Below are 18,878 nucleotides of genomic sequence, written 5' to 3' on the forward strand. Positions count from 1 at the left end.
GTTGGACTGAAATGCAAGGGTAACAGCTTCATTTTTGTGCCGTCTTCTTTTCTTGTAGTTTGCAGTACTAATCAAATGAAGCGCACGTCTCCAGTTGGCAGGAAGACTCCTAGATAATGACTTCCTTTAGGCATCATTGAATTTTCTCATTTAATCAATGATTTCATTATTTTATGTGGGGCTTGGTAAGGCAGCCCCTTCTCTCTCTGTATCTCTAGTCTTCTCGCTTTCAAAATATTAGTTCCTGTCAAAACTATTCGTACAATTTTAAAACATTATAAAGCTCCACGTTTATTTCCTGTTAGCACGCTGCCCATATTATGTAATATCATTATTTAGATCTGAGAGTTTGACAAATGACCACAACAACTCCACTGATTCATTCTGGCGTGTTATAGGAAAAGACATTATTGGTAGCAGTGGATGCTCAGCTTCAAAACAGTGTTGAGTAAATATAAGCGCCGGCTTTGCCTCTGTTTTAGCAGCTGGTGTTGGAATAATGGGGCTTTTCCTGGTGGTTCAGACAGTAAAGAATAGGCCTGCAAAGCAGGAGACCCGGGTTCGATCCCTGGGTCAGGAAGATCCCTTGGAGGAAGGCATAGCAACCCACTCCAGTATCCTTGCCTGGAGAATCCCATGGACAGAGGAGCCTGGCGGGCTGCAGTCCATGGAGTCGCAAAGAGTTGGACACGACTGAGTGACTTAACTACAACCCACACCTAAGATATCACAGGAGGAAATAAACGATAACATGGAATCTCCACTTGAGAAAGTCAAGAATTTTTTTCTTTTAGGAGGAAAATGTACTTTTCTCGTCTCTAACTTTGGTAAGAAAGTTTCCACGTAGGAAAAAGATGATGTTCCCTTTTCTCTTTGAAATGTTCCTTATACTTGTATCAAGTAGGGTGTCCATCCGTGTACATGTCTGTGTGTGTATATATACATTTATATATAATTCTAGAGAGGATGGAGTTAAACAGGTAAAAATAGCAGTCATTTTAGAAATCTAGATTTGAAATGCGTATAGACATGCAAGAGATTCCCTGGTGGCTCAAACGGTTCAGTCCCTGGGTCGGGAAGATCCCCTGGAGAAGGAAATGGCCACCCACTCCAGTGTTCTTGCCTGGAGCATCCCATGGACAGAGAAGCCTGGTGAGCTACGTAGCATGGGGTTGCAGAGAGTTGGACATGACTGAGTGACTTCACTTTCATTTTCATAGACATACAAGGCAAGATGTTTTACTGTGGTACATAATGGATTCCTGAATTACTGTGCACAAACACTCACACATACATATATGATGCTGGGAAAGACTGAGGGCAGGAAGAGAAGGTGGGTGACAGAGATGAGATGGCGTCACCGACTCTATGGACATGAATTTGAGTAAACTCCGGGAGTTGGTGATGGACAGGGAAGCCTGGTGTGCTGCAGTCCATGGGGTCGCAGAGAGTAGGACACAGCTGAGCGACTGGACAGCAGGTCTGTTGGGCTCTTATCCTTTCTCGTGTCTGTCGTCCTCCTAACAACTTCAAAATAGCTCTTAATATTCACGAGACGAATAGACTTTGTTTCGGGAGATCAGCGTCTTACCAGCTAAGAGAGGATCAGAATCTAGGTGTGTCTGTCCATCTTCTCTCTTGTCAGAGAATCACTATGGTTAACTGGGCAACTCACTCTGCTGGCCGGCTCCAAGGCCCTGAGATCTCTCTCTTCTTCCAGGAAAACCAGAGAGGATGCAGTTACAACAGGTAAAAATACACCAGTCGTCTTAGAAGTCTAGATAAGAAACAGGAGTAGATGCACAAGGCAAGATGATGTTTGATTACGATATATAATGGATTCCTGAATTAAAGTGTAATTAAAGATATAAAAAGGACAGAGGGAAACTTGAAGAACTGTTATGCATACCCAGCACTGTAATGAGGTGCTTTTTTGAGACACAGCACTACTTGCAGACTCTCCTCCAGTAACAAAAAAAAAAAAAGAAAGAAAATCGAAAGGGAAGGCAGCTTAGGAGGACAAAGACGATGCAGACGTGGAGCTGGGAGCAGGTGGTGCTGGCCGAGGGAGCTCGGGCAGAAGGGAGGAGGTGAGGGAGCCTTGTGGGTGGTAGAAACACTTTCTGGGGTGCCAGGTAAATGTCCCAATTTTATTGGCCGTAGAATAAAACTGAAGACAAGTCAACGGCAGTCTATATCCTGGAGGTTCAGTACACTTAACTCTATTTTGCAGGGAGTAGCGCATCCAGAATTTGTTTGGCAATAGCTCAAGGAAGCCGTATGTCTCTTGATATGTACCGCAAATTAAGTTTGCATGCATGCACCTGTCCGACTCCTTGCTACCCCATGGACTGTAGTTCTCCAGACTCCTCTGTCCTTGGAATTCTCCAGGCAAGAATCCTGGAGTGGGTTGCCTATCCTCCTCCAGGGGATCTTCCCAACCCAAGGATCAAACCTGTGACTCCTGTACTGGCAAGCAGATTCTTCAGTGCAGGCACCACCTGGCATGCTTGAAAATGGGCCCTACTTGGGATTCTTTCTCGGTGCTCTTCCCCAGGACATTCCTTGAGGGCAGGTGTCTTTTACAGCGCTGTGGGCCTTTTGAACATGAAGTGTCCAGGCCTGGTTTTAACTTGTTGTTACAGGAAGTGGCCACAAGAGGCAGCATTTTCCAATGCTCCGCCTGGTTATCTGGGAAACCAGAGGCTGGGGAAAGTCGTGTTGCTGGGATGTGGATCCCAGCGGAAAGGGCCACGATGAACACCCAAGGGCTTACGACTAATTACCTGAATTTTAATTTTATTTTGGAGTATTTTGGAGTATATAGTGGGTTTGATCACCTTCAGGTACATCTGTGTGAATGCAGCTGGCACCATAGCATTCATTTTTTATGCATCAGTCGCTCAGTTGTGTCCGACCCTCTGTGACCCCGTGGACTGTAGCTCACCGGGCTCCTCTGTCTGTGGGATTTTCCAGGCAAGAATACTGGAATGGGTTGCCATTTCCTCCTCCAGGGGGAGTAATACTCCACTTGATACATGTACCATATCTTCTTTATCCATTCCTTTATTGATGGACATTGTTTCTTTCTGCTCTTAGGGAGAATTGTTTTCCTTTTCTCTCCTTTTATCATCTGAAATCTTCCTACCTTCCCTTCTCCTGAGAACAGGGATCTTCTTCAAGTTGCTAATCCTACTCAGAGCTTATCAGCTTTGATAAATACTCCTTGAATAAATGGAGAGAGATAAAAATAAATCTGATCACAATTTGAGTGGATCAAAGATGATGTGATTTCGTTAACAATAAGCTTAAATCTAAGCAGATTATTCAACTTTGTATTAAATGGAATTTTATGGATGGGAGAATTTTAAAAATAATAGAAATCCTTTCACTTTTGCCAACCCTATTCTCTAATTGGGCTGAAAACCCAACTAGCCATTATATGCAAGAAACATATCAGATACTGTGAAAGTGAAAGTCACTCAGTTGTGTCTGACTCTTTTGCGACCCCACGGACTACACAGTCCATGGGATTCTCCAGGCCAGAATACTGGAGTGGGTGGCCATTCCCTTCTCCAGGGGATCTTCTCAACCCAGGGATGGCACCCAGGTCTCCTGCATTGCAGGCAGATTCTTTACCAACTAAGTCAGAAGGGAAGCCCAGGAATACTGGAGTGGATACCCTATCCCTTCTCCAGGGGGTCTTCCCATCCCAGGAATAGAACTGGGGTCTCCTGCGTTGCAGGTGGGTTCTTTACCACTGAGCCACTTGGGAAGCCTTCTTTACCTTAGACTCCACTCTCTTAGAGATAGAGAGTCTCTTATGAGACTCTAGACCTCGGGGAGCCCTGCCCTCCACCCTCAAACCTGATCCCAAATGTGTGGTTAAGCCCATCGTCACTGAACCAAGGCAGCTTGAAAACTCCATGACTCACCTGAGGTTTGGCTTCTCCCCAGAATGACTGGTCTGGCAATTCCATAGGTTCTTTTCTTTGCACTTAAAAATTTTTTTTTATATTGGAGTACACCTGATTTGGCTCTTCCAATGTAGCTCTGTGAAAAAGAATCTGCCTGCCAATGCAGGAGACGTGGGTTCTATCCATGGTTCTGGAAGATCCCCTGGAGGAGGAAACAGTAACCCACTCCAGTATTCTTGGCTGGAGAATCCCATGGACAGAGGAGCCTGGTGGGCTACAGTCCATGGGGCCACAGAGAGCCGGACATGACTGAGTGCATACAGACACACACGTGCTTGACTGACAATGCTGTGTTAGCTTCAGGTGTAGTGTGTATTTGTTAATCCCCAAATCCTCTAATTTATCCCTCCCTCCCTCTTTCCTCTTTGGTAATCAAAAGTCTGTTTCCTAGCTCTGAGTTTGTTTTGTAAGAAAGCTCATTTGCACCGTTTTTTAAAATTCCACGTGTAAGTTACATCACACACCATTTGGTTTTGTGGGAGGGAGGGCTGACCTACCTCACTTAGTATTATCATCTCTGGGTCTGTCCATGTTGCTGCAGATGCCTTCATTTCATTTTTTATGACTGAGTAATATTCCATTTTCATCCCCTCACCATCATCTTTGTCGATTCCTCTGCTGATAGATTCAGAGGGCCACTACCACTCTGTGATGCTCTTAAGAAGACCTTAAAAGGGCATTAAGTGTATATGTGTTCTCCTCCATTACTTTAATTCAGACCTTCAAATCCTGTCACAGAACTATAGTCATCTGTACTATTGTTTGCTTTAGAATTGATGCTTTTGAACTGTGTGTTGGAGAAGACTCCTGAGAGCCCCTTGGCCTGCAAGGAGATCCAACCAGTCCATCCTAAAGGAGATCAGTCCTGGGTGTTCATTGGAAGGACTGATGCTGAAGCTGAAACTCCAACCCTTTGGACACCTGATGCGAAGACCTGACTCACTGGAAAAGACCCTGATGCTGGGAAAGATTGAGCGCGGGAGGAGAAGGGGACGACAGAGGATGAGATGGTTGGATGGCATCACCGACTCAATGGACGTGAGCTTGAGCAAGCTCCCAGAGTTGGTGATGGACAGGGAGGTCTGGCGTGCTGCAGTCCTTGGGGTCGCAAAGAGTTGGACACGAATGAGCAACTGAACCGAACTGAACTAATACAATTATTTCCTTAAGGTTTTCCTCACTCCCGCTCTGTGATTTCAGATTTATCATCCTGAAATATTGCGTTGGCAAAAAAGTTCGTTCCAAGTGTTTCCATAACATCTTACAGAAAAACCCAAACTTTGTGGCCAACCCAGTATAACAGTGGTGCCTCCCTCCGCCGTGTTCAGGAACCAGTGATGTCACTTTATGCCCAGGGACTCAGGCCAGACAGACCTCAGGCCAGACAGGCCAGCTCAGGACACACCCTAGGACACAGTGAATATGACGCATGGACTGAACCATCCTTATGTTGAAACTCTTCTTTTTTATTTTGAAAACCCTTCTAGCACATACAGATTCCTCGATGTATGAAACTGTCATCACAGTTCTGTGTCACTCTTACCAGGGTTCATTAGGCATTAACCTCATTAAGAGCCAAGCAAACCGGCTGCTCAAAAAATTCCCAAGAGGGGTATCAGGGAGAAAAGAGAAGCCTCCATAGAGAATAGCTTTTATAATAGAGCAGACCTGGAGAAAGGAGTCAGAGGCTCAGAGGAAGTAAATCGCGGTCTCACAGCTGTCTTCCTCCATCAGGAGGGAAAATGATCAGATGCAAAGACGGGAACCGAGCGTGTGTGTGTCAGCTCTTAGTTAGCATGGGCAGAAGTAAGGCTCTCAGACAAACTGGAATTGCAGGCTGAGGAGGAGAAAGCTTTGCACTGGGACCTCCCTGGTGCTCCAGCAGCTAAGACTCCATCCTCCCAATGCAGGGGGCTGCCCAGGGTCAGTCCCTGTCAGGGATCTAGATCCCACGAGTCACAATGGAGATCAAAGATCTCACTTGCTGCAACTGAGACACTGCACAGCCAATGAATAAATAGAAATACTCATTTAAAAAATGCCAGCTAAACGGAAGGGGAAGAACCGAGAGCCTAGCTATGCAGAGAAGTAAGTCAGAAAGGTGGGGAAACAGTGGAAACAGTGGCAGACTTTATTTTGGTGGGGGGGCAAAAATCACTGCAGATGGTGAATGTAGCCATGAAATTAAAAGACCCTTACTCCTTGGAAGAATACTTATGACCAACCTAGACAGCATATTAAAAAGCAGAGACATTACTTTGCCAACAAAGGTCTGTCTAGTCAAGGCTATGGTTTTTCCAGTAGTCATGTATGGATGTGAGAGTTGGACTATAAACAAAGCTGAGTGCCGAAGAATGGATGCTTTTGAACGGTGGTGTTGGAGAGGACTCTTGAGAGTCCCTTGGACTGCAAGGAAATCCAACCAGTCCATCCTAAAGGAGATCAGTCCTGAGTGTTCACTGGAAGGACTGATGGTGAAGCTGAAACTCCAATCCTTTGGGCACATGATGCAAAGAACTGACTCATTGGAAGAGACCCTGATGCTGGGAAAGATTGAGGGCGGGAGGAGAAGGGGACAACAGAGGATGAGATGGTTGGATGGCATCACCAACTTGATGGACATGAGTTTGGGTAAACTCCGGGAGTTGGTGACAGACAGGGAAGCCTGGCGTGCTGGGGTCCATGGGGTCACAAAAAGTCAGACACGACTGAGTGACTGAACTGAACTGAAGTCTGAAAGAGAAACACTTGTATGTTCACACATATGTACGGAATCGAGAAATGAGGTACTGATGCACCTGTTTGCAGGGCCGGAATAGAGATGCAGACGTAGAGAATGTGGACACAGTGCGGAACAAGAGGGTGGGCTGGACTGAGAGAATAGCACTGATATACACAACACCAGGTGTAAAGCAGACAGCTAGTGGGCAGCTGCCGGATGGCACAGGGAGCTCAGCTCGGGGCTCTGTGATGACCCAGAGGGGTGGGATTGGGGAGGAGAGGGAGGCTTAACAGGGAGTGGATCTATGTCTACTTAGAGCTGATGGATGCTGTTGTATGGCAGAAACCAACACAGCATTGTCAACCAATTATACTCCAGTAGGGAAAATAAAGATATACTTCATTCTTAGAAGAAGAAGAAGAAGAAAAAAAGAAATGCACTTGTTTGTTGGTCTATTTTAAACCTTCACAGATTTTACAGTAGTGGGAGCCAGCAGACAAAGAGTAACAACTGCAAGTCTTAAGGTCAGACCAGGAACAGCTGGCTCAAGGGGAAAGAAAGGAAAAGGATGCCCCTCGTTTAAAATAAAGGATGAAACTTCTAAGCATCAACCTGCAGCTACAGGGGAGGACAGTCCTGAAGCGGATATCAAGAGCAAGAGATGGAAAAATGGTCATCCGTGAGAGAATTCACCTTGCTTCTATGCTGACGTCATTAACGTGCCCTGAAGGCAGTGAGCTGGCTTCTTTTATTTTAATGGAAAATTTGGAATCATCCCAGACGTCTTCCCCTGTGCATCCCAAAAGTATTCCGCATGTTTCCATGTTTATCATCCATTCATGACACACTGACTGTATACCGAATCCATTCACTATATATGTTCATTGTCCAGTGAGTGGATGATAAACCCTGGCATGGAATCAATGTGTAGAGAATAAATGAATAATGGCATGTTTGATGAACATCTTTGTTGCATTTCTTCCCAGGTGGCACTCGTGGTAAGGAACCCATCTGCTAATGCAGGAGACATAAGAGACGCAGGTTCGATCCTAGGGTGGGGAAGATCCCCTGAAGGAGACCATGGCAAACCACTCTAGTATCCTTGCCTGGAGAATCCCACAGACAGAGGAGACTGGTGGGGCTACAGTCCATGGGGTTGCAAAGAGTCGGACCCGACTTAAGTGACTTAGCACAAACACACCTCTTCAGCTCCTACCTACACTTCAAGTAAGATTTAAATTAGCAGAGAAGCTGGATTTATCCTCTTTTTGGACATGGCTCTGCAGATGGTGACTGCAGCCATGAAATTAAAAGACACTTACTCCTTGGAAGGAAAGTTATGACCAACCTAGATAGCATATTCAAAAGCAGAGACATTACTTTGCCAACAAAGGTTCGTCTAGTCAAGACTATGGTTTTTCCTGTGGTCATGTATGGATGTGAGAGTTGGACTGTGAAGAAGGCTGAGCACTGAAGAATTGATGCTTTTGAACTGTGGTGTTGGAGAAGACTCTTGAGAGTCCCTTGGACTGCAAGGAGATCCAACCAGTCCATTCTGAAGGAGATCAGCCCTGGGATTTCTTTGGAAGGAATGATGCTAAAGCTGAAACTCCAGTACTTTGGCCACCTCATGCGAAGAGTTGACTCATTGGAAAAGACTCTGATGCTGGGAGGGATTGGGGGCAGGAGGAGAAGGGGACGACAGAGGATGAGATAGCTGGATGGCATCACTGACTCGATGGACGTGAGTCTGGGTGAACTCCGGGAGTTGGTGATGGACGGGGAGGCCTGGCATGCTGCGATTCATAGGGTCGCAAAGAGTCAAACACGACTGAGCGACTGAAATGAACTGAACTGAACTGAACTGCTTTCTAATTCTGTCCACAGCTTTCTGTGAGTAAATTTTAGAAGAACCCTGAACAAATACTAAATTGTTAGGCTGATTATTTGTATCACACGCATTCATAGTGAAAAACACATTGACAGAGCCTACTATTTGTGCAAATATGACACACATACATGGCTTTCCCTGAATGATAGAAATGGTTTAGAATTACGTAGAATGCATAGCAGACTTAACAGTGAGCTAAGCTAGCTGCACGAGAAACATTGGTTTACACAGAAATTTAACGTCTTTATCAAAAGTTTGTCTTCATATTTTAAGGTGAATTTTGGGAAACTGGCAAATGCCCTTCGTCGTTTAAAAGTTTTCTTTGTGATCTCCATTTTATTAATAGTGCTTTTGCGTGCTTAGCCACTTCAGCTGTGTCCACTCTTTGTGACCGCATGGACTGTAGCCCGCCAGGCTCCTCTGTCCATGGGATGCTCCAGGCAAGAGTACTGGAGTGGGTTGCCATGTCCTTCTCCAGGGGATCTTCCCAACCCAGGGATTGATCCTGGGTCTCTTAACGTCTCCTGCATCAGCAGGCAGGCTCTTTACCAGTAGCGCCACCTGGGAAGTCCCTTTATTAATACCAATATATCTAAAATTTGCAATATTAATTCAAATATCACATCATGCTTATAATTTTTGGTCATATCTACACAATCTGAATCAATATATTGGGTGGGACAGGAACTTTGTTTGGCATTTTTCCATAAGATGGTATGGGAAAAATAGAAATGAACTTTTTGGCCAGCCCAATAAGAAACTTTCCTCCAGTTGGCTACCTTTGGAGTACAAAGAAATTCAATACTGTGAAATCTTACAAATGAGATTAATCATGTACAAGCACAATTTCTGACTCAAACATTTTCAGGATCAGGGGTGACAGTCATTAAGAGAACAAGAGATACATGCTAAAGCGCAGACAGGAGATCCGCATAAAGTCTGAATTGCAGGATGTCTTGTGCATCTGAAGATGACTTAGCCTGGAAGAATCTTCCCACCCCCGCCCCCCAGCACCCCGACCCCATTTAAACTTTAGAGTCCACCTCTGGGAAAAGTGGAGCCAGCAGGGGACGTTACAAACACAGCTGCTGAAGCTGGACACGTGAAAACTCAGCAGTCCTGAAGCTGGACACGTGAAAACTCACCAGTCCTCGTGACGTCTTTCACAGAACAAAGTGAAGCAGAAGGGGGTGGCCCTCACGTGCCTGGATGCAGCCGAGGAGGAGCTAGGAGTCAGCCTCTCTTTGCAGGCAGGGTGAGTTTCTAAGAGAGAGAAAAGGAAGGACAATCTGAACCCGGGCCACACCAAATGCCTACCTGGAGGTCATCTTGGAGAAAACTCTCTCAGATGTGAAAGCAGGGAAAACAAAGAGGCAGTGCAAGTCTTTCCCCCAATACCCACCCCTTTTAAACCCTGGAGCAGAGGTTTTTCACATCAGCTCTATCTCAGATCATCAGGCGTTAGACCCCGGAGGTGGGGAAGCCCTGGCTTATAAGTTTCTGAATGTGGACAATGTGCATCTTTAATATGATAAAACAAACTCACTTGAAGATTAATATGTTCTCCCATCAAGACAAGGTATGGTTCTCATTTATTTTCGCCTTCTAGATCACCAAAATTTGAAAAGATTGATACTGTCCATTGTGGATAAAAGTGGGGAGAAAAATGTTCTCATAAGCTCTTAAGAGAGTGTGTCTTAGTACAGCGTTCTCTGCAGGGGAGTTTGCCTAGAACCCTTCAGAGTTTCAACTGTGCATTCCCTTTGAGCCAGCAATCCTTCCTGAGGTGATTTCTCCTACGGAAATACTTGCAGTGTTCAAAGATGGATGCAAAGAGAATCTAAGGGACTACGAGTAGGAAATGACCCGTTGAGTGAGCATGTTCTTCAACAAGGGCAAGTTAAAGGCACTAATTCAAGAGAATTATTTCTTTAGCAACAACAACAAAACAACCCAATTGAAAAATGGTTGTGCTGTGTGCTTACTCGGTCGTGTCTTACTCTTTGTGACCCCATGGACTGCAGCCCACCAGGCTCCTCGGTCCATGGGGATTCTCCAGGCAAGAATATTGTAGTATGTTGTCATGCTCTCCTCCAGGGTATCTTCCTGACCCAGGGATCAAACCCAGGTCTTCCGCACTGCAGGCAGAGTCTTTACCCACGGACCCATTAGAAGACTGAAATAGACATTTGTTCAAAGGAGACAAACTGATGGCCAATAGGCATATGAAAAGGTGCTCAATACCGCTATTTATTAAAGAAATGCAAATCATCAAATCTACAGTAAGGTACCAGTTGTAGTACCTCACACCAGGCAGAGTGGCTATCATAAAAAAAAAAAAAAAATCTACAAATAACAAATGCTGGAAAGAGTGTAGAGAAAAGGGAACCCTCCTACAGTGTTGGTGGAATGTAAGTTGGTGCAGTCACTTTGGAAAACAGGATAACAGTTTCTCAGGAAAAAAACTAAAACCAGAACTACTTTATGATCTTGCAGTCCCACTCGTGGGCACAGACCCAGAGAAAACCATAACGTGAAAAAGATCCATGCCCCCCAAGGTTCACATCAGCGCTATTTCCAATAGCCAAGACGCGGAAATAACCTCAATGTCCACCAGCAAATGAACGGATGAAGAAGATGCGGTATGTATATCACAATGGAATACTACTGAGCCAAGAAAAAGAATGAAACCATGCCCTTTGTATCCACATGGATGGACCCGGAGATTATCATACTAAATGCAGTAAGTCAGAAAGAGAAAGATGTCACATGATTATCACTTATATGTGGAATCTACAATATGACCCAAATGAACTTATCAATGATATGGAAACAGACTCATGGGGAACAGGCTGGTGGTTGCTGGGGGGAGTGGGGAGGGGATGGATGAATTGGGAATTTGGAGTTAGCATATGTGAACTATTATCTATAGAACAGATAACTAAGAAGGTCCAACTGTACAACACAGAGAACTATAATCAATATCCTTTGGTAAAATATAGTGGAAAATAATATGGAAAATATATAGATGTATAAGTGAATCATTTTCCTGTACAAGAGAAATTAATGCAACATTGTAAATTAACTATCTTCAATTAAAAAATACTTAAAGAATTATTTCTTTGATTTGCTACTGAATGGGGAATATTCTCATAGAAAGTATGAATCAAATCTCTTTTTGTACTTAAAAAAAATGATGTACTTTTTGCATCTATATTTTTACTCTTAAAGAAATAATCATATGCCAAACAGATAGTAATGACTATTCTTAATATATGGATATGGGGGATGACTTGAATAATTTTTCTTGTGTTTTTAAATGTACATACACATTTTTTACTATGTGTCTATACCATTTGCAATGAAAATACCACACACATTTTCAAGTAAGCTTTACTGCCAGAGATGTGAAGGTTCTGAAACACTCAGAATCCATGTTGTAGAAGGCAGCTACCCACTGCAAAATTTGTGGCTCGATAGTTTCAGAGGTTTTGCTGTATGTTTTTTTTATTCTTAATAAGTCTTCTGGCTCGAGTGAAGGAACTCCCTCACTAAGTGAGGAACTAAACTCACCTGAAAGTCACATGTCATGTGTTGAGAGGCTCAGAAACTCCTCTTATCTTCCAAATAACCTTGACGGGGAAATACTTCAGCCCACATAGTAACAGTTTGGAAGTGATTTTGCATGCAAAAGGGGAATGTAAAAATACTCGACTTTTTCTCTGCAAAGTTTCAGAAATATAATATTGTTGCGAACGTTGTCACAGATTATCTGGTGTTAGAAAAGGTAAAAGGAAACAGGAAGTGTGCAAAATGTGGACCAAGCTTTACATTAGCAGATTCACCAGGAGTATGAAGATACCACATTTATGAAAATGCCATCACAATCAAAAGGCATTACCAGTACGCAACTAACGGTAATTGTTCAGTCCCTTGGTCGTGTCCAATTCTTTGTGACCCCAGGGACTGCAGCACACCAGGCTTCCCTGTCCTTCACTATCTCCCGGAGTTTGCTGAAACTCATGTTCATTGAGTTGGTGATGCCATCCAACCACGTGAATTATCTACATGCAGTACTTCAGTACCCTGCCATTACCTCTGCTTGGTATCATTCTGTATTCAGTTTTCTACATTTTCACAAGCCATAAATACAAGTTTGTCTCTTCCTGTTTTTTCATGCCTGTTCTGCCGTAAACAACCGTCTACAGACTCGTAGACTGTTCGGGAAGGACAAGATAATGGGAGCGAAGGCAGTAGGTGAGGTGCATTTTTGCTGTATGCTAAACTTTCCATCTGTCTGTCTGTATTTATGGCTCATACAGCACTTGTCTTTATTTCCAACGGAGCAATCTGATTCTCCCGTCACGGCTGGTGGTCTTCTGTGAGGGTATTCAGCTACTGTTTCTAGAGCTAGGCAGATGGCAATCAAAACGCAACTTCATAATTTTATTTTTCTAGCCACCGTCCAAAAATATGAACAGACTCCTGGGGACAGAACTGGCAGTACTTTGAGTTAAAATGGTGTGGGACATGTGTTCAGTTTTGTATGCGTGAGGGATAATCACAAGCATGTACCAGTCGACAGAACCAAACACTGAGAACAACAATCGCATCATCATAATGGTCAACAGTCACAGAACTCAATCAGTTCAGTTCAGTTGCTCAGTCGTGTCCGACTCTCTGCGACCCCATGGACTGCAGCACTCCAGGCCTCCCTGTGCATCACCAACTCCCAGAGCTTACTCAAACTCATGTCCATCGAGTCGGTGAGGCCATCCAACCAGCTCATCCTCTGCTGCCCTCTTCTCCCGCCTTCAATCTTTCCCAGCATCAGGGTCTCTTACAATTAGTCAGCTCTTTGCATCAGGTGGCCAAAGTATTGTAGTTTCAGCTTCAGCTTCAGCATTAGTCTTTCCAATGAACACCCAGGACTGATCTCCTTTAGGATGGACTGGTTGGAGCTCTTGCAGGCCAAGGGACTCTCAAGAGTCTTCTCCAATACCACAGTTCAAAAGCATCCATTCTTTGACACTCAGAGCTTTTCTTATGGTCCAACTCTCACATCCATACATGACTACTGGAAAAACCATAGCTTTGACCAAATGGACCTTTGTTGACTAGACGGACCTGCATCAGAGGGCAGAGAGAACTCAATACCCAGGACTAAATGGCAGATGGACAAGAGCGGTAGGAATTTCCAAGAGCTGCACTGACCTAGACTCTCTCGTGGGACTGGACGTGACTAAGGCGCCCTCAGGATCAACAACGGCAGAGAAGGTGACTCTGGCCTGTGTGATGAATGCACGTGGTACTAAATGCAGCTTATAATGAACTGTATTATGAGAAGAAGCTGAGGTGTCCAGACCAAGTGACAGCTTGGGAGAAAAGCTAGGGTTACCAGGAAATAAAACTGACCAACCGTCGGAAGCAGCGATTGGGACGCTTCACTTGTGTCAAGGACGGCAGAGCACTGTAAAAGCAGGACCTCTCTTGTTGAGTAATCAACCTGGGAAAAATCACCTGGGAAGGTGCAGACAATCTTCACGAGCTAGATCAGGAATAAATACTGGTTGGTGAACCAAATCCTTCACCTGTGGGCAGCTAGAGAATATGCCTCATCTTTATGGTGTGTAGGACCACTGGAACACTGGACATATATACAGTAGGTAAAATGGATGAAACCAAAGACAGCCTTAAAAAGGAGGAAGAGAGGGGATTTCCCAGGTGATCCAGTGGCTGACACTCAGTGCTCCCAATGCAAGGGGTCTGGGGTTTGATCCCTGGTCAGGGAAATAGGCCCTACCTGTTGCAACCAAGAGTTCACATGTTCCAATTAACCCCTGGCACAGCCAAATACATAAATGAGCATAAATATTATTTTAAAAATGAGAAAGAGGGAAAAGCCTCCCTGGTAGCTCAGTTGGTAAAGAATCTGCCTGCAATGCGGGAGACCTGGGTTTGATTCCTGGGTCGGGAAGATCCCCTGGAGGAGGGCATGGCAACCCACTCCAGTATTCTTGCCTGGAGAATCCCATGGACAGAGGAGCCTGGTGGGCTACAGTCCATGAGGTCGAAAAGAGTCGGACACGACTGAGAGACTAAGCACAGCACACAAAGGAGAAAAAGAATATGTCAGACAGTAGAGAAACACTATTAAATTTATTAGCACTTTTGACCTGATTAGCCTAAGTGAACCAATCCAATTTTCAATAAGTTTAATATTATGTGTGTATTGTGCTCCATACAGTGCTTAAAAAAGCATTTAAGAGAATCAGATATGTCAGACTGATGTGAATTAAACAGAGAAAATTCATTAGGTGTGTAATCAATGCTGAAATGCCTATAGAAATTGAATTAGTTTAATTAATAAGCTTTTGCTTTATTGATTATATCAATGAAATATGGCTACTTGCTACTGCTGCTAAGTCACTTCAGTTGTGTCTGACTCTGTGCGACACCATAGACGGCAGCCCACCAGGTCCCCCATCCCTGGGATTCTCCAGGCAAGAACACTGGAGTGGGTTGCCATTTCCTTCTCCAATGCATGAAAGTGAAAAATGAAAGTGAAGTCACTCAGTCGTGTCTGACTCTTAGCGACCCCATGGACTGCAGCCTACCAGGCTCCTCCGTCCCTGGGATTTTCCAGGCAAGAACACTGGAGTGGGGTGCCATTTCCTTCTCCAATGCGTGAAAGTGAAAAGCGAAAGTGAAGTTGCTCAGTCGTGTCTGACTCTTAGCGACCCCATGGACTGCAGCCTACCAGGCTCCTCCTCCGTCCATGGGGTTTTTCAGGCAAGAGTACTGGAGTGGGGTGCCATTGCCTTCTCTGATATGGCGACTTAGAAGAATGCTATACAAGTGAAATAGGTACCAAAGTAGACACAGTAGTATTTTTCATGTACATAACTGGTTTTTATATTAGGGAATCTATCAAAATGAAAAAGGACAGATGCATCAATATCCCACATTCTCTTTAGCTAGTAGAAATGGACAGGATTAAAATTAAACTCTAGAAACGCATGGTGGTAAAGGATACAGTGTTCTCTGGAATGTGGCAAATACGATCCGGAACATACAGAGGATGTCATCAGTAACTGAGAATATGGGATCTAAAAATATTGAAATTAGGTAACAGGAGCTAACAAGGTCACTCCGTGAAAGTATTTGTTGGTTATTAATAGAATTAAGTCTTGATGGAGATTGGAGAAGGGCGTGGCAACCCACTCCAGTATTGCCTGGAGAATCCCACAGAGAGCAGAGCCTGGAGGACTATAGTCCATAGCATCACAAACAGTTGGACACAACCGAGGAACTTGAGCACCAAACACTTAATGGAGATATTCACCATCCAAAGGAAAGTAGGTGGTATAATTCAGCAACTGAAAGAATAATGTGAAAAAAATAAAAAGATGAAGCACAATAAGTAAAATTAAAACCTATATACGCTTCCCTTATTGCTCATTTGGTAAAGAATATGTCTGCAACGCAGGAGACCCAGGTTCAATTCCTGGGTCAGGAAGATCCCCTGGAGAAGGGAAAGGCTACCCACTCTAGTATTCTGGCCTGGAGAATCCCATGGACTCTATAGTCCTTGGGGTCACAAAGAGTTGGACACAACTGAGTGACTTTCACTTTCTTTCTTTCAGGCTTAACCTTACATCTGCATGGTAGGCGGGAGCCACTTGAAACAGAGAAACTTAACTGAGCTGTGGTACATATACACACTGGATTATTACTCAGCCATTAAAAAGAATGCATGTGAATCAGTTCTAATGAGGTGGATGAAACTGGAGCCTGTTATGCACAGTGAAGTAAGTCAGAAAAACCACAATACTGTATATTAACGCATATATATGGAATTTACAAAGACGGTAACAATGACCCTATATGCGAGACAGCAAAAGAGACACAGATGTACAGAACACACTTTTGGACTCTGTGGGAGAAGGCGAGGGTGGGATGATCTGAGAGAACAGCATTGAAACATATATATTACCATATGTGAAACAGATCGCCAGTCCAGGTTCGATGCGTGAGACAGGGTGCTCAGGGCCGGTGCACTGGGATGACCCAGAGGGATGGGATGGAGAGGGAGGGGGGTTCAAGATGGAGGACACATGTACACCCGTGGCTGATTAAAGTCAATGTATGGCAAAAACCACTACAATACTGTAAAGTAATTAGCCTCCAATTAAAATAAATTAATTAAAAAGATAACATACCGCCCCCCAAAAACACATAACTGAGGGTTTCAAAGTGATGGTGGGAATAAAGATGAGTTTGAAGGTGCCTCAGAGCCCAGCATGTGGAGGCATTCAGTAGGTGGTTCCGTCCATGGGCCTAGGAGTCAGACAATGGGATGTCTCGACCAGAGGTAGAGCTTGGCAGTCATCAGCCAACTGACTCTGGTGGTAGATGCTCTTGTCTGACTGGGAAGAATGAGTGAGAAAGCGTAAGGGTTGGCAAGATGATCTGAGATGCCCCAATGTTCTAGACGGAGGGGGCATATGTACACCTATGGCCGATTCATGTTGATGTATGCCAGGAACCAACACAATATTATTGCAAAGTGATTACCCTCCAGTTAAAAATAATAATAAAGGAAAAAACCTTCCTAAGTGGCATAAGTGGTAAAGAACCTGCCTGACAGTGCAGGAGACACAAGAGATACAGGTTCAATTCTCGGGTCAAGAAGATGCCCTGGAGAAGGGAATGACAACCCACTCCAGTGTTCTTGCCTGGAGAATCCCATGGATAGAGGAGCCTGGTGGGCTGCAGTCCATGGAGTCGCAAAGACTCAGACGTGACTTAGCGACTTAGCACGCAGGTAAGCTCTTTGCTCACGAACAAAGACAAGAGGTAAATAAAATGATTAAGGAAGGGCGGATCTTACCCAGTCTGCAAAAAGAAAGCTGGGACACGACTGAAGGGACTTGGATGCACGTGGGGGAAACCAATACAAGTTGTAAAAATTTCTTTTTAATTTATTTATTTATTTTAATTGGAGGCTAATTACTTTACAATATTGTAGTGGTTTTTGCCACACATTGACATGAATCAGCCATGGGTGTACATGTGTAAATATATATTGATTTTAAAAAGACTTCTATGCTGCTCCAGTGCCCAAGACTTGGAGATCCCAATGCAGGGGGCCCCACCTGGATCCCTGGTCAGATAAGCAGATCCCACATGCAGAAACTGAAAAGATCCTGCATGCTGCAATGAAGATCAAAGATCCTATGCAACATAACTAAGACTCAACACAGCCAAAGAAACAATCAAAAATAAGTATTAAATATATAACACATAAGATGTTTCACAGAGAAGTCTTACGTGATTCTTTCATTGGCAGTAGACAGAGAAATAGTGTCATTACTAATCATTCAAGAAGGCTGAGCGCTGAAGAATTGATGCTGAAGACTCTCGAGAGTCCCTGGGACTGCAAGATCAAACCAGTCCATGTGAAAGGAAATCAACCCTGAATATTCACTGGAAGCGCCGATTCTGAAGCTCCAATACTTTGAGTTTCAAAGAGCGTACTCACTGGAAAAGACCCTGATGCTGGGAAAGATTGAAGACAGGAGCAGAATGGAGCACCAGAGGATGAGAGGGTTGGATGGCATCACCAAATCAATGGACATGAGTTTGAGCAAACTCCAGGAGATAGTGAGGGACAGGGAAGCCTGGCGTGCTGCAGTCCACAGGGCCACAAAGAGTCGGACACGACTGAGTGACTGAACAACAACAGTTAGCCTGGCAGACTCAACATTTTTTTACATAGCTGTTTAAGTCATAGATGCTTTGTCTGTTATTCTGAAACAGAACCCAACAGCCTGTTCTCTTTTTCTTCTCTACTCGACAATTCTGCTTTTTTTGACCCCATGCCTGCCTTCATTGAGAGCTCGTCTCTGTAAAGCAGCTCCTTCTCACGGCTGCCCTAGTGGTCTGGGGGTTAATCCTTCCCCTTCCAATGCTGGAATTGCAGGTTCGATTCCTGGTTGGGAACCTAAGGTCCAGTATGACTCACAGCCAAAAAACAAAGCATAAAACAGATGCACCATGGTAACAAATTCAATAAAGGCTTTTAAAAAATGGTCCACATCAATAAAATAAAATAAAATAAGGAGCTCCTCCTCAGTCCTGCAGCAGCCTTTGACGCAGCCCGCTCCAACCTTCACCAGAAACTTGCTCCTTAAACAGGCCCTCCTGTCTTTCTCTTCCTTTCCACCATCAATTGCATCTTCCTCATGTTTTCTAAGATGCCAGGCCCTTCTTTCCCAATTGCCTA

The 18,878-nt window shown here is 44.3% G+C and overlaps 1 protein-coding gene across 3 annotated transcripts in view; it reads right to left on the reverse strand.

The window, feature by feature from the left end:
• Positions 1–18,878, reverse strand: part of PNPLA4 (patatin-like phospholipase domain containing 4) — a 127,464-nt gene that overhangs the window by 29,698 nt on the left and 78,888 nt on the right. The window contains exons 8-9 of one of the 3 annotated variants that reach the window (XR_824322.1): positions 9,736–9,853; positions 4,203–4,644 (exon numbers count right to left, since the gene is read on the reverse strand). Coding sequence is in view for 1 of the 3 variants with exons in the window: in XM_010829900.1 (XP_010828202.1) it covers positions 9,824–9,853 (30 nt within the window). In the remaining 2 variants the exon portion in view is untranslated. Of the gene's footprint in view, positions 1–4,202; positions 4,645–9,675; positions 9,854–18,878 lie in introns of those variants that run through there. The other 2 variants (XR_824323.1, XM_010829900.1) reach the window with 2 other exon arrangements.

This window comes from Bison bison, unplaced genomic scaffold (assembly GCF_000754665.1).
Source record: "Bison bison bison isolate TAMUID 2011002044 unplaced genomic scaffold, Bison_UMD1.0 scf7180017864512, whole genome shotgun sequence".
Taxonomy (NCBI): domain Eukaryota; kingdom Metazoa; phylum Chordata; class Mammalia; order Artiodactyla; family Bovidae; genus Bison; species Bison bison.